Below are 17,145 nucleotides of genomic sequence, written 5' to 3' on the forward strand. Positions count from 1 at the left end.
CCCAGCTACTTGGGAGGCTGAGGCAGGAGAATGGCGTGAACCCGGGAGGCAGAATTCGCAGTGAGCCGAGATTGGGCCACTGCAATCCAGCCTGGGTGACAGAGCGAGACTCTGTCTCATAAAAAAAAAAGAAAACTTCATAGGGTAGGAGATAATCTAAGAAGACGTTTTGAAGCCAATTGTGAAGCCTTGTATGTCATATTGGAGTTCTGATGTTTAAGTACAGATGATGGATTGGAGGATGTGAGGCTGAGGCAGGTAGATAAAGCATGGAATATTGCAGCAGAATGGCTAATATCATGTAAATGATAAGGGAATAAAACAAAGCAAGGTCAATGGGTTGGAGGAAAGGTAAGTATTTAGGAGATATACCCAGCTAATGGTAATCATCACCCTGAAAATATTGTCTCTAGTTTTTTGTTACAATATTTAGTATTATTTCTAAAAGCTTAGCTATCATCAATTTTCATTCTAAGCCTTTCCCCACAATATCAAAATAAATATCAAAATCAAATAAAAAGTATCAGAATATCAGAAGTTATCAAACAATTGCCCAAAGAAGAAAAGTATTTGTTAATTCAGGAATATAGCAATGATGGCAATGTTTTCTCCTATCAATATTCTTCTCTCAGCTTGACAAAAATATGTCAAAATGTATTAATCCCTAGCTATAAATACAGTGCATTTTATTATAGTCATATGATTCCAGGAAGAATTCTATGGTAATTAAATTGAAAAGTGGGGCTTTTCTTTGCTACTGCAGTTAGAGATTGGCAAGCTTCTGCCAGTGTTGAACTTTATTGTATTTTTATTAGTAATTTGGTATTTGTATCTGGCCTTTTACAAGTTCATTCACATGCAACATTGATTTGTTGTCATCTTTATCATTAATTGCCAGGCAAGACAGATATGATGCCTCATAGTTCACTGACAATAAGTCAAAGAACAAAACCTTCGCCAGGAAAGGTTGACCAGAAGATCTTTGGTTTGGCATTAGCAGCATTTTCACAGTCTTTTTCAATGTTACTACAAGAAAAAGTTGAAATTCTGTCACTCAAATAAGATGTATATCTGTAAAATGTGAAGGAAACTATAAAAACAGGGCTACACTTCATAAAATTTGTAGAGTCATCTGTTACTTTCTCATCCTTCTTCGGTAACTGCATGAAACCTAAGTATTTGTTGCTTGCAATGGATTAAGACATCAAGACCATAGAGATAACAGACCATTCTTCTCCTTCATATGATATACACCATGCCCCAACTTTCCTTCATTTATTCTTCCAGGTTCTTCTAGTCTTTTCTTTTATCTCATTTTCCATTTTTCCTCTTTTGGTACATGGTAAGTAGATGGATCTGTGGACATTTTTCAGCTTCGCTATCCCAAAGGGGTAAAGAATTTGCTCCTTCTTGTTCTAAATTATCTTCACACACACACACACACACACAAAATGACACAGAAAAATTGGTGATAACTGGCTAGGCGCGGTAGCTCACTCTTGTAATCCCAGCACGTTGGGAGGCCAAGATGGGCAGATCACGAGGTCAGGAGATCGTGACCATCCTGGCTAACATGGTGAAACCCCGTCTCTACTAAAAATGCAAAAAATTAGCTGGGCATGGTGATGGGTGCCTGTAGTCCCAGCTACCAGCTACTCGGGAGGCTGAGGCAGGAGAATGGCGTGAACCTGGGAGGTGGAGCTTGCAGTGAGCCGAGATCGCGCCACTGCACTCCAGCCTGGGTGACAGAGCGAGACTCCGTCTCAAAAAAAAAGAAAAAAAATAGAAAAATTGGTGATAACATTAATTCTAGTTAATGGGAATAGCTAATGAAATATGTTTTAGTTAATTAATGCATTAAGCAATGTATTTGACTAATGCCAAATACAATATTTATATGGTTAGGCTCTCCTTGGCCTGACATTATTTGATTAATAAAAATGAATTGAGTACACCAAATTATAACTTTTCTTAAGTTTTCTTAGCACATGATGCATATAACATATATTTCTTCTAATATATTCTCTATGAATTTTCTTTTTTTTTTATTTCATGTGTATATCCCCATTAGATTTTCAAAAGTAAGGATATCTTACTACCTATGGAGTTTCAGAAAAATCTTAGGAAATAACAGACTATTTCCATTTGAAAAATTGAATATGTGAACATTTTCTTCCTTTTTTCCAAGGTATGATATCCTTGGCAATGAACAAGTGTAAGTAAGGAAAGTGTACCCATTACTTTTTGGCAGAAAAAAGGACTCTTTTGTAGTAAGAGTTACAAAGTAAATTTAATTATATCTAGTTATGAAGCAGAACAGCACATTTCATATTGAAAATAGATAGTTCTCTTTTGATTAGCCTCCTCTTACGTATTTCTGTTTAACTTAATAATGTGGCTTAAGTCAGATAAATAAATTATGAAAAAAGAACAAAGCATTCTAATTAGTGGAATGATTTGTGTGTTTTCAAATCAAATCAATACATACGCGTATGACTTACTCTTTTTAAGGTGTTATATTAGATGTAACAAAACAAGAACAGTTCAATGTCATAACTGTAATGCACTTGAGTAAAAGGTAATATAAACATGTGAAAAGTTAAATACTAAAATAAATTAGTCAAGAGTTACAGAAACCAGCACTGGAAATGACATAAGACTGCATATAATCAATTTTCAAGGAAATGTACATCAAGGAAACCTTCATACAAGATATGGGATTTAGCCTGCATCTTGATGGATTTATAAGATTAAGATAGGTAAAATTGGAGGAGTACAGCTTATTGGAAATAAGTTGGTTCTTATAAATAAATGCACCAGGATGGGAAGAAAGTACAAAGAAAGATGAAAACAAATTAATTTATTTGAGCAGGAGATTCTTGTTGTTAAAAACTGTCTGAAAAGGTAGATTGCGGCTTAGACATATTCAATGGATGGAATAAAGAGAAGTAAATCTTCTTATTCAGACCATTCTGATATTTTCATAGATGAATTTGTAAGTGGTGGGCAGGATTGGTTAGAGGATGCGAAAAACTGAAAGCAGAAAATCCCACCAGGACAGTGAGTTACAATATTTTAAAGCAATAGGATCTTTTTTCCACATGAAATTTAATTGTGATCTCCAACATATAAAACAGATAAAAATGGCATCAATTTTTTAGAGCAATATGTTCTTTAAATTCAGATTAGCACTCATTATATAGTCAATTAAATGGGAATGCAGTTTAAATGATGGTATTTTCTAGTATAAAAATTGCTATTTGTAACACACTAGTGTGTGTCTGTTGTTTATAATGTCTAATATTATAATAGATATTTAGGAGGAAATATTCCTATCAAACCATACAGGGCTTCTGAAACAGGGTCTTGCAACTCACTTAGGTAGCCTCAGCAAGAGAATAAAATGGCCATGGAAATGAAAATAAAGGAGTTACAATTATAACTAACTTTGAAGGAAGAATCTTTGGAATTCGGGAAAAAGAATTTAGGGGTCTAAGGAAATTGAACATCCAAAGATGATATTATTCCCCCAAAAAACCAACCAACCAACCAACCAACCAAACAAACAAACAAACAAACAAACAAAAACTCTTTCTGTAACTATCTCTCACCCACAGGAAAATTTCAAACTCCTTGTAGGGGCTGATAAGGCCTTCAGTGACCAGCCTATCCCTAACTCTCTTGCCTCTTCCATGGCCAATTTTCTTCTTTCTTTGCCAGCTCTTGGCATTTAGGGAAGTATTTGAACTCTTCAAATTCCTTTCTCTTCCTCCGGGCTTCCACACGTGTTGTTTAAAATGTTCCTTTTACTGGTGGTCAACATAGCCCTGCCCAACTCCAAAACTAGTTTAGACCTCCTGCTTTCTACTTTTGTGGCATCCTGCATCACTGATTATTTGTTTAATATCAGCTTTCCCCACTGAATTGTATGCTCTGTGAAATAGATTCAGGACCCTGACACATAACTGTCCAAAAAAATAAATTAAGAGTTTTTTTTTAAATAAAGTTTATTTTTACATCTGTTTTAGGCTTACAGCAAAATTGAGCAGAAGGTACAGATTTATCCCAGCCCCCACATATTGATAGCCTCCCCAACTATCAAGGTTCTCCACCAGAGTGGTACATTTGTTACAATTGATGCACCTACACTGACACATCATCATCACCTAGAGTCCATAGTTTACATTAGGGTTCTCTCTGTGTTGCACAGTCTATGGATTTGGACAAATGTAATACATGTATCCACCATTATTTTATAATACAGAGTGGTTTCACTGTCCTAAAATTCCTCTGTGCTCTGCCTGTCCATGGTTTCCTCTCATCTAGCCTCTGGAAACTACTCATCTTTTTCCTGTCTCCGTAGCGTTGCCTTTTCCAGGGTGTCAAGTAGTTGGAATCTTATTGTGTGTACCTTTTTTAGACCTTTCACTTGGTGATATGCGTTCAAGTTTCTGCCATGTCTTTTTATGGCTTGACAGCTCATTTCTTTTTAGCAATGAATAATATTCCATTGCATGGATGTACTGCAGTTTATTTATCCATCTACCTACTGGGAGACATGTTGGTTGCTTCCAAATTTTGGCAAGTATGAATAACACCAATAAAAATATACACGTTCAAGTTTTATGATAAATTCAGCTTTTAAACAAAATAAATGGAAAGGCATTCAAGTGAAAATATTCAAGAATCATCCGGACATTTATAAGTTACTCTTTGTAAGAGAGATCAAGACTAGAGATGTACATTTCTGATATTTACTCATATCACAGTTTCCCTAATGAATATCTCCCATGTACCAGAAACTGTATGAGGTGCAAGAAGTACATGAGAATTACAGCTTTCTTGAATTTAAGAATCTCACAAAATAGTGGGAGAAAAGAAACACAGAAACAAATAATCTCAATATAATATGAGGAGTACCACAATATAAGTATTATGGAATTGCAATTAATTCCATTTGGAGTGGGGAAGAGAAGACTTCACAAAACTGATGACGTTTGAAGTGACTGGTTGAAGGAAGAGTAGGCAGTTACAAGCAAGTGATTTGAGAACAGTCATAAACAGATGCAGACTTTAGAGAAAAATATAGTATATGGATGTTGAGGAAATAGTGCGAGATTAAGCTGGAAAGATGGGTTTATCAGACTAGGATGGGTTTTTTAGACCTAGCTAATGAGTTGGAGAGGTTTTTTTTAATACTAGTTATAATCACTGAATAATTTTAGGCTTAAGCGTGATGTGAATGAAGATTTTAGAGATATAATTCTGTTGCACGTGTTTAACAAAGGGTGGAAGAGAAGATGAAGATACCGCAAGAGTAGGAAAGCTAATGAGCTTGTTTACAGCAGGAAACTGATGTGTGATTGTGGGAGTGGGGGTGAAGTTTGGAGAAAGATTCACTAGGTATTTAAGAGGCTGAATTTATAAGACCACTATATCCAATAATATTATTTATCTTTTCCTTGTCTGTGTTTAAAAGGATGTTATAATCCATTTGATTTATGAAAGTATTCAGACTACAGAGAATTGAAATAAAAAAGCTATTGATTTTGTCTCATGGTTAAAACTTTTTGGATTAATTTTCTATATTCACAGACCACAGTCCCTAAAAAAATATGGTTTTAAAATAATTGTCATATTTTATACTCAAAAATTTTTAAAAGGATAGATCTCATGTTAAAGTTTTTTACTACAATAAAAGTATTATTTTTATTTTATAGGGCAAGGTTTTGAACTCCTGTTTTATGATTTGCATTTGGATGACAAGATAAAGAGGACATTAGTTTCTACTGAGAAAATTAAGAGAATCAAAGAGATACTGAATGCATTTATATGATAGTCTTAATGACATATGGAATGAAAGATTGTCAGATATCTAGAACAAGAACAAGTAAAATTCTCCAATACTTCTTAGATAATCAATCAGCGATATTGGCATGTAATGTTGGTGCACAAGTATGAACAGGAGAAGGAAGCAGTTAAATCTACAAGCACTAAATTCATTAATTGTCTTTAATTAGCAATTTGGTTTTTCCACATGAGTAAGTTTGTTGGGAAGTTATTGCCTCTTGTAACTGTGGGGTAACAATTAGCTAATAAGGTCTTTTAAGAATAAATTGAGATATTGAGATAACAGATGTAATTACAATTAGAAATTAAGATAACAGCCAGGTGATTTACTGTGGTGACACCAACAGCTTCAGGAAGAAATAAACCGACAGAACATTTCAGATACCATGTGGTTGCTACTTATTGCCAGTATAATTGTGTGCATGTATGTGTATGTGTATTTGTGTCAATGTGCATATTTTTCTCATTTAATTTCAGCTATGACAGTGATAGCTGGTGCCCACCATTGCCAGTACAAACTTACTTACACCAAGGTCTGGAAGATGAACTGGAAGAAGATGATGATAGGGTCCCAACACCTCCTGTTCGAGGCGTGGCTTCTTCTCCTGCTATCTCCTTTGGACAGCAGTCCACTGCAACTCTTACTCCATCCCCACGGGAAGAGATGCAACCCATGCTGCAGGCTCACCTGGATGAGTTGACAAGAGCCTATCAGTTTGATATAGCAAAACAAACATGGTAAATATCTTCATTAAGTCAAGAGACCCATGCTTTCAACACATGGAAAATTTTTTTCAGAATAAATTCACAAGAGATTCTGACAGAACTACACAGCTAGGGTTAAAAGTGATTTTGTATAACTCCTTAATCATTTAGATAAATGTATCCACTGAGAAATGTTAAATAATTTGGCCAAAACTAGAACTAGAACTAGAACTGGAACTGGAACTGGAGCTGTAACTGTAACTGTAACTAGAACTAGAACTAAAACTAGAACTAGAGCAAGAATTCAAATCTGCTGTATTTCAGGCTAAAGTGCTCTTGGCTACACCAGAATCTTTTCTAATTTATGGTTTATCTTCAATTAGCTTATCATTGAACTCACATCCCATGATGTAATAAAAGACTCCTTTTAGATTCCTCAAAGTGCCTGTGATTAATTCTGTATGTGGTTGTCAATATGTAAATGTGAGCTTCTGCAAATCACATATGGTCAGTATTAGTTATTAAAAGACTCTCTTTACCTGAGTTAAGTGCAAAAGAAAAAAAAAAGACAATACTAGTATCAGTAAATGCATAAAAAGCAGGAGTAAATCAAAAATTTCACATTTCTTTTCCTAATCTATAAACTTTTGTAAACTATAGGTGTCAGTTTACCTAGGTATCCTGTGGAATTAACACAGATATATAAATGGGACTAACGCTAACAGTTTTATACAGGATTTTTGTTATTCAATCTTTCTATTTTAATTTTCAAAAGCCCAGGCTTTTATATCACTATTTTAAATCTCCATGTCATACTCCAATTTTCTTCTGTTGATTTACCCTTTGTGCTTGAAGTCTGAGTAAATTTTTTAAAAAGTATTTGTTTTGTTTTTTAAATTGTTCTAGTCATGGGGATAAATAATTCTTATTCTCATTATTAATGAAGTATGTATTATTAAAATACAGCTAACTATACATAGAAAGAAATACCAAAAGGAAGAGTATTACTTGAAGATTATTACAAACAGCCTCTTTTCTTAAGATATTCTTGAACATTTTCCAACAGTCATCAGATGCTTTCTCAAAGGTCAAAGACAACTTACCATTAAACGCTATTATTTTTCATCAATCTGCTTTTAATAAAACATCACTATGTAAGTTGAAGCCAGCTGCTTCAAGAGCCACAGGGCTTCCTTCACGTTAACTAATGAAGCAATGCAGTTTGGTCATCTAAAGCACAGATTCAAGCTGAAGGGTTCTCAAATTTGCCACATTTTAGAACCATTTGGATAACCTTAAAATATATTGGTACCTGGGCTCCACTCCCAGAGAAAGATTCTGACTGCCATGATCTGGAATTTGATCCAGATCATGGGACAGCCAAGGTTGGGACCATTGCCATGGAGATGAACCTGTCTTACTAGCTGCATGACTTTGGGCAACTTGCTCAACATTTATATGCTATAGTTTCCCCATGTGTAAAATGATGGTGATGATAATAGTAATTAGCTCATATAGGAAATTAGAGGGCAATCCCCAAGACAACCTATATTTCTGATACCAAGTACAAGTTTCAAGGGTCCCCAAGACCACCCTGAAGTTTGAGAATTCTCTATAGTAAGTCATAGAACTCACCAAAAGATTTTACACTCAAAGCTACAGTCTATTACAGTGAAAAGATACACATTAAAATCAGCCAAAAGAAGAAATGCATAGGACAAGGTCCAGGAAAATTCCAAAAGTAGAGCTTCCAGTTGTCCTCTCAGTGGAATCATAGCGTTACTTTCCCAACAAAGGGTGTAACATTACACACCATGGAGAATTGCCAGCCAGGGATGGGCACACCTTCCTTGAGGTCCTGCGACTTCATTTTGGCTCTGTCACACAGACATTGTTGACTACCCATATGGCTGACCTCAATTTCCAGTCTCTCCAGAGGCTGAGGTGACACCATGCAACTCCAAGCCCCCCCATAATCATATTGCGATGCTTTTTGGAGTAGCCTAAGGCCTCTAGGTAAGCAGAGAGACTTTTATCACACAGGACATTCTAAGGGCTTACAGATTACCTCCCAGGAGTAGAGGGCAAAGGCCTAACTTCTCTTGGGTCGAGGTTCAATTCTTTGTTACATATCCTAGTTTTTGTGAGAATGAAATGAGTATGAACTTATATACTACTGTCCCTGGCTGTGTATTAGCTGTTATTAGTTAGAAAGGCCTAGGTTTTCACCCCTGAGTTGTTCACTTCTGTCTTCCCACACTTAGAAGAGTGTCCCACTTAGTAAATGCTTGATAGATATTTGGTAAAAGAATGAACAAATTAGTTCATCTCCACCTGCTGCAAATACCCATAGAGGACACCCTGTTTCTTCTTCTGAGTGTGTTCCTACTCAACCAGCAATCTTTCAGAATGCCTTGGCTGACTCCACATCTGGGAGTTATGAGCTTGCATGTGCTTCTGGTTTGGAAGTGACTCACCATCTGGGTAGCACATCAACATCATAGGACTGTTTAACAAATAATAATTCCCAGGCTCCACCTCCCAGGATCTGTTTCTATTGATTCGTGAAGTAAACAGCACAGTGCCTGTCACTAGAAGATATTTATAAATGTTATGTGTCCTCTTCCTGTATTTCAACTTACCTCTTAATTTTGCTTAAATAGGAGTACATTTTTTATTCCATCAAGGTATATTTGTTTTATCAAGAGGTATCAATTCATAAGCATATTGATGGCAACATTTATAGCAAGATGTGCTCATCTATCCTCAAGCTTTTCTGTACTAATACTTAGGAAACTTGCTATTTCTTCCTATTTTTCAACTAGCAGGCTGTGATGAATGCTGAATACTAACTTGGGGCCTGAACTTTCTAATCTGTTAAAGATTGAAGATTGGGATCTGATGATATTGAGGTAGCTTCCAGAATTAGAAATTTTTTTAACATTGAAACATCTAGAATCCTGTTAACATTGAGGTTGGTTACAAGTTCAAGCAGCCAGTTGGGAGAGGAATATTAAACAAATTCGGGAAGATTAAAATATTTTCCCCAAAGCATGCAAATGACAAAGAAAAATAATCTAATGTCTTTCATTCACCAGCCAACAATAAAAATGCATAGTACTTTTTAATATCTCACCTAAATAGCACAGCCTTTTAAATACCTTTTTTATGAAGGCAAAGAAAATACTTACTATGTTAAAACATGTAGTACACTCACTTTTTAATGCTGGTAACAAATAACAATAAATTCATTTCATTTAGCATTTTATGGTTTAGAAGAAAATCTGAGTAGACTCAAAGCAAATCAACTGGACCCTACTGCCCAGCTTCACACTTTGTTAGCTACCTGATTTGAAACAAGTCACTTAAATTTGACCTTCACTTTAATAAATTCTAAAGAAGGTTGGGCCAAGCATGATAGCTCATGCCTGTAATCCCAGCACTTTGGGTTGCTGAGGCAGGACGCTTGCTTAAGCCCAGGAGTTTCAGACCAACCTAGACAACATAGTGAGAATCCCACTCTACAAAAAATTTAAAAACTAACTGGGCATGGTGAAGCACACCTGTAATGCCAGCTACTTGGGAGGCCAAGGCAGGAGGATCGCTTACACCTGGGAAGTCAGGGCTGTAGTGAGCCATGATCGCATCACTGCACTCCATCCTGGGTGGCAGAACAAGACCCCTTCTCTCCAAAAAATTAAATAAATAAATAAATGAGGGTTGATAATGCATGATCTATTTATTTCATAAGGTTGAGATTAGAATTATTTATTCATTGCAAAAGGTTTATTTAACACACTAGTGTTCTAAACACAGAGAATGCTTAGATGAATTGTTTATGCCTTTGAGGAGTTTAAGACTTCGTTGGGTGAGACAGATACATAAATAGCTACTAGAGCACAAATTAGTTGTGCCTACCCTAAACTGGGTTATAGTGAAAGTGGAAATAGCCTTCCAGCCTTGATGTGAGAGAGATTGTGTGGGGAGGAAGCCTTCTAGGGTGGGAAATGTGTTCAGGGTTGGGAGGTAGGGGATATTAGGTCCTCATGTGACATCTTTTCTTCATAAGGGCCAGCAGGCAGCATGGGTTACACAGACTGAGTAGAATTTTGACACTAAACTGGGAACAAAAGTATAATATTTTTGGAGAAAAATATTCACTTTAAATAGTTACTCGTGGCGAATATTCCTAGTCCCCTCTAGATGACTTCTTTTCACAAAAATACTGGGCCCGTATTTTTTTTTCTCCGTGTGTTATCCTATAAATACCAAGTGAAGAGTTTAATGGTTTATGTTTTCCTTGTTTGGTGAGGCTCGTATTCGTAACCATTGTTTCTGCTGAAAGCATTATGAACTCCTAAATTAGTTAATGGAAAGGAAGAAGACAGTATGAGTTACTATAGCATGCATTTAATTAAAATTATGATTTTGTTGCATATTAATAAGTTGCTTTTCTTTTTTAAATTTCATTTGAATTCTAGGCACATTCAAAGCAATAATCAACCTCCACAGCCTCCAGTTCCACCGTTAGGTTATGTGTCTGGAGCCTTGATTTCTGATTTGGAAACGGATGTTGCAGATGATGATGCCGACGACGAAGAGGAAGCTTTAGAAATCCCCAGGCCCCTGAGAGCACTGGACCAGACTCCTGGATCCAGCATGGACAATCTAGACAGCTCTGTGACAGGTAACGGAACCAATTTAATAGGAATAACTGACCTATTGGTAACATTAAAATGCATCAAAAGTCAACTACTTCCTTATTGTAAGATTTATTCCACTCCATCTATTTCTGTAACATTTTTAATGTGTTAATATTAAATACAAAATTCAAAAAGGATTTGGAAATACTTTTGCTTTGCTGCAAAAATGATAAGAAAATTCATGAATTTTAAAAAGCTTTAAAGACATGAAAGAAAACTCAATTATATCTAGGGCTTTCATGAGAAGTTCACTCTACTAGGAAACCAAGTCTATTACATTAAAAACCTTGACTTTTAGAAATGATCTTTTTTTTATATATCAGGAATAACATATGAAGTGAATGCAATCTTAAAATGCTTCTTGATATTTCACTCTGTAAAATCATTCACTGATGGAAAGTAAGCACGTCTCCTGAATAAGCCACTTTAAGGTTGCACAAGGTATTATTTTTAGAATGAAGAAAATGTGTAGTGAGATAAACCATATGTTTATGCATTTCACATTGCTGCATCTAGTAAATGCTTCTCTTCCAAGAAATGCAGTTATTTTTTCTGTTTATTTCTTTGGCTTCCTCTTGCCTTGTTCATCAAACGAAAGAGTTGCATTGGAACTCTTCTATGATGATCCCAGGACTGAGGTATAACCTATTTTCAGGGATTTAAATGTACCAATTTTTTTAAAGAAAACTTTAAATCCTAAAATGGACACAATGAATTTGGAGAAAACTAAAAATTCAGTCTTTCTATTCAAATAGATATACATTGTTGGACACACAAGAAAATGCCTCTTACATGGCTGTGTAGACCGAGCTACTACAAACTGAAGTCTGGTCTCTGCATTTCACTGGGTCTTCTCAGAAGACCACTCATATCTGTATTTACCGTGATGACATCTTTCATCCTAGGAGATATTTTACCACAATCCCGCTTAATTCATTTTTATGCCAACAGCTTCCAAACTTTCACAGATTTTACACAATGTGTTAGAGTTCTACAAACACTGATGGGAACTGGTTTATGACCGGATAAAGCAGCATCAGCGCCTGTGATTTTCCTCTGTATTCCTCCCTGAATTACTCAATGTGTGATGCATGAGCCCATTTTTCAGTTTTTCTTCTTATCCAGGGGCTGGTCTGCTTGCCAGCCTAATTAAGATTTAAGAGCTGCAGATACACCGCTGTGATTTGAAATCCAGATCCAACCGAAGGTGACAGAGCACAAGTTAAAATCTTCAAATGCAGAGAGCTGACTTATTAGTGCACTATTATGTTAAGCCCCTTTGCCTGAATTTCCAGCATAATCTCCTTCAGGGTAAAATTCTGCATATTTTTGCATATTTCACTAATGATACTGAACTCTTTTCCATTAGGAATGCAGTAACAAATTGCAATAATGATGAAAAACAGTCAGCTATAGTCTGTGTAGTTCTTTTATTAAATATTATAATGTCAAAGATGATAAATACGTCTATAAATCAAGAGAATGCCATTTTGCACTTTTACATGCTCACCTGTGACATGTTAGGCTGCCTGATGTGACTGCAGCTCAAGCAGTCTGCGTTTCTCCTGTAGCTAGTGTAATGTTCATTCCAAATGAAGCTTTTATTGCTGAGAAAAAAAGTCTGGCTTCCTCCTTGAATTCACTGCTTAATTATTGCCATATATAAAAACCTCAGGGTGTTTAAGTTTGTATTCCATGATGAGTTTATCCTATGAATAATACATCTCTTTAGTAAAAGAAGTTGTGTTCTACACAAAAGTAGCCAAATACAAACTCACTTTTTTTTTTTCCTTTCTCTTCCACAATAACTTTGTGGAGAAGGTGTGATCAAAGATTTAATTTGCTTTCTATGCTATGTGAGTAAGTGCTTATAAGTGTGTGTGTGAGAGAGTATGTGTTAGACGTGTGAGTGTATTAGAACGTGGGTGTGGGTGCTTGTGTAGGGAGTGAGTACATGTATAAATGTGTGAGAGTGTAGATAAGGTTGTAAGTGTGATATAGTGTGTGTGCATGCATGCATGCAGACATGTATGAGAAGAGCCCTGAGGTAGATGTATATAGAGACTGAATATTAGAGAAATCAGCATGCCAATGAATGTTGTTCTAACATGCTTATGTTTTCCTCAGACACTTAAGGCTAGTTTAATGGCGCTGAATGAGGTGGACAATAAAACAGGCATTATTTCTATGAGCTTTTTATGTTTTTAACATGGTAAGTGCCCATACAGTGGATGCGGATCATACCACCAATTACTTTCGGTTCTAAATATATTTGTGGTGTGAATAAATTAGTCATTACCTCCCCCTGAAATGCTGTTAGTTATTTTCACTTTCATGAAACTAATGACCATTTTATTAAAGAGATCTAACAGTTACAGGAGGCAGCATGGGTTACACAGTCCCTGAAACCCTGAAGCCAATCAGAATATTGGGTTCCAGTCCCTGCAACTCTGAAGCCAATCAGAATATTACTTCAATAACAACACTGGGATGGGCTGGTAAGCCAGTATGTAAAATTATGCAGGATTTTACTTGGATATATTGCACTTCACAGCTGCCACATTAGGGAATATATCAGCAGTTATCCAGGGACAGAGCCCATTTTTTTGTAAAGAAATAAGCATGTTAACTACAATTAGTTGTTTTTATAACAACTAATTTGTGAGGGAGCTCTTAAATTTTGAAATGATGTTCTATGAGTGGAAAAGGCTAAAAAAAAGAAGAAAATATCAGCAGTTCCATATCCCATAATCTCAGTACTGGATAATATGTATATTTGCAGGTCTGCTGTTAATATTTCTTTCTTCCTACAACAAACACCTATCGAATGCCTATTACTTCTAATCACTTGGCTAAAAATTTAGATTCAGTAATAATAATAATAGGTAACACATATACAACCTTTACGAAGTGCAAGGCATCTTTCTTTCTTTCTTCTTCTTTTTTTTTTTTTTTTGTCAGAGTCTCACTCTATCGCCAGGCTGGAGTGCAGTGGCACGATCTCGGCTCACTGCAACCTATGCCTCTCGGGTTCAAGCGATTCTCGTGCCTCAGCCTTCTGAGTAGCTGGGACTACAGACGCCCACCACCACGCCCAGCTGATTTTTGTATTTTTAGTAGAGACGGGGTTTCACCATGTTGACCAAGAGGGTCTTGATCTCTTGACCTCGTGATCCATCTGCCTCGGCCTCCCAAAGTGCTGGGATTACAGGCGTGAGCCACTGCGGCCGGCCCATGCAAGGCATCTTTCTAAGCAGTAGCCTGTATTTTGTGTGGTCTCATGAGCTAAGAATGGTTTTTCACATTTTTGAAAGGGTTGTAGGAAAACAAGAAACTAACTAACAAACAAAAACTAAGAAGAATGTATGACAGAGACAGCAAAGCCTAAAATATTTACTATCTGTCATTTTACAGAAAAAGTTTGCTGATCCCTATTATAAAGTTTTAATGTATATTAATTCATTTGATCCTCACAACCCTATTAATAGTATTATTTTCATTTAATAGATTAAAAACAGAGGGTTTTAAAGCCTTTGTCCAGGTTACCTACCTGATAAATGGAAGAAGAATGTTCAAAATCAATCAGTCTTACTCTAAAGACAAATTATCATGATCCCTGCTCTGGAAACACACAACTTTCTTCTAATCTGAGGAATAGGTATATTTAAGAGGAAAATAATATGCTGGTTTGTTGCTTCATATGTGGAACTGAGTGTGTGTGTATATAAACACACATGAATAAATATGTATACAAGCACAACATACAATTTTCTCTCTAGAAACATTAGTCCTTTTTCCTTATGCATTTAATCAAGATCAAGATATTAATTTTAGATGTGACTTTTGTGATTCATTTTTTTCACATTCAGTTCTATGTTTATTTATAGTGACCCATGCTAACAAAATTCAACTGTATCAGCACTTTTTGCAATGAACCTCATTTTAATAATTTTCATTATGCTCATAATGCACACCTATTTGATTGTAATAAAATACAACATATTTATTTATTGCAGCTCATTGCACTCTTTTTGGGCTAGAAAGTAAACATAAAGGCTTGTTTCTGTCTTCAGGAATAAGCCTGTAATTTCTTCCTAAATGCCAAACCGTTGGGTAACGGGGAGGGAGAGGGCTACAATACTTCTTTCTGTAATTTCCATGGCAGGAGTCAATGGTAATTGTTTCCCAAATTTCATGACACCACCAGGAAAAAAGAAACAGAAGGCAGTAGGAGAGAGTGCAGGGGGAAAATGCCCTCAACGTGTAGCAAAGATTCTAACTGCCTCAGTGATCACAAAAAGGAAGACTGAGATTGTGTGCTGTTCAGTGAAACAAGTAAAAAGTTTCCTCGACTGCTGGACCCCACATGAATATCACAGCTGAAAGGAAATCATGGCTCTATATTTTGTGTTACGTTTTTGGAGGTTTGTTCTGGAACTCCCACAACAGATCAGTATGGAAACAATGAAACCTGGTGGCCTCACCATCTGACTCAACCACACAGCTTTTAGAGCCTCGGCCACTAAAATATTTGACCTGAAACTTTGCTTTTCTACAAAACTTAAAGGAAAATAAGTTTAGTATTAAGGAAAAGTTCAGGGATAATGCTACAGTAATCAAATTAATTTCTTAGACTACTTTTACAGGTTTGATGCCTTTAAAGAACAATTAAATGTGTATTTCAAAATTGAACAGATAAAAAGGGGAAGTGGGATATTACACGTGTAATTTTTATCTGAGTGAAACAAGGTATCAAGCATCGTATGTCCTAATGAAGATATTTAATTGCTTATTTTGCTTTCCATATATATTACACATTCCTTTTCTTTCTTTCTTTTTTTTTTCTGAGATGTTGTCTCGCTCTGTCACCCAGGTTGGGGTGCAGTGGCACTATCTCTGTTCACTGCAACCTCCGCCTCCCAGATTCAAGAGATTCTCCTGCCTCAGCCTCCTGAGTAGCTGGGATTGCAGGCTCGGGCCACCACGCTAAGCTATTTTTTTTTTGTATTTTTAGTAGATACAGGGTTTCACCATGTTGGCCAAGCTGTTCTCAAACTCGTGGCCTCAGGTGATCTGCCCATTTTAGCCTCCCAGAGTGCTGGGATTACAGATGATTACACATCCCTTTCTCTCTGAGGCACGCAGGTGGAATCGTTGCACATTCAATATGTTTGAGTGAAAGAAGAAGTTCTGTAGATTTGACACGTTTTTCTACGTGTAGGCAAAGGTCAATATTTGGATTAATTTGTCTAAAGACATTTGTAGCTGCAGCTTTTACTTAATAGGTAGACGAATAACATTTAATAGGAAAAGTACATAGATTAAATATTGGTTGAAAAAATGGAGAATGGCTAGTTTTTGTATCTCATAAAAATGGTAATGCAACAATTAGCAGGGTCATCTTATAAAGCACAGACTTTACTCTAGCTTAATGGATCTAAGGATAAGCATTTATCAGCAAGGAAAGATTTAGCATAAAACGACATGTAAATGAATTGATGACTGATCATAAATTAATTTTAGTGCTGAAGATGTAATAGAGACACAGCAAGATGCCACTTTATCATGATATTTTACTGCTCAGTAACATCTGAGCAACAACTTAATGTCCTATGTGCAGTACTACTTTAACAGCTTGAATACATTTGAGATTTTTTTTTGCCTTTTCTGCAATTTAAATCAGGGAAATTTGGAAAGATTGAAAATGTAAACACAAATAAATTTGGCTATCTGACATAAATTCATTGTTCATTAAATGTTTAAATATGTATTGATTATGTTTGGGGCTGAAACATGTCAAATTGGTATGGAGTGCTTATTAATCTGTAAGAAGCCTCTAGCCGAATTGGTTTTACCTGGTGTTCAATTTAATTTTTGTGTTTATACT

General features: G+C 36.0%; 1 protein-coding gene across 33 annotated transcripts in view; it reads left to right on the forward strand.

The window, feature by feature from the left end:
• Positions 1-17,145, forward strand: part of ROBO2 (roundabout guidance receptor 2) — a 1,748,072-nt gene that overhangs the window by 1,709,299 nt on the left and 21,628 nt on the right. For all 33 annotated transcript variants that reach the window (XM_063806020.1, XM_063806025.1, XM_063806033.1 and 30 more), the window contains 2 exons: positions 6,328-6,588; positions 11,037-11,242. In XM_063806020.1, the coding sequence (XP_063662090.1) occupies positions 6,328-6,588; positions 11,037-11,242 (467 nt within the window). The remainder of the gene's footprint in view (positions 1-6,327; positions 6,589-11,036; positions 11,243-17,145) is intronic.

The sequence above is a fragment of the Pan troglodytes genome, chromosome 2, assembly GCF_028858775.2.
Source record: "Pan troglodytes isolate AG18354 chromosome 2, NHGRI_mPanTro3-v2.0_pri, whole genome shotgun sequence".
Lineage (NCBI taxonomy): Eukaryota > Metazoa > Chordata > Mammalia > Primates > Hominidae > Pan > Pan troglodytes.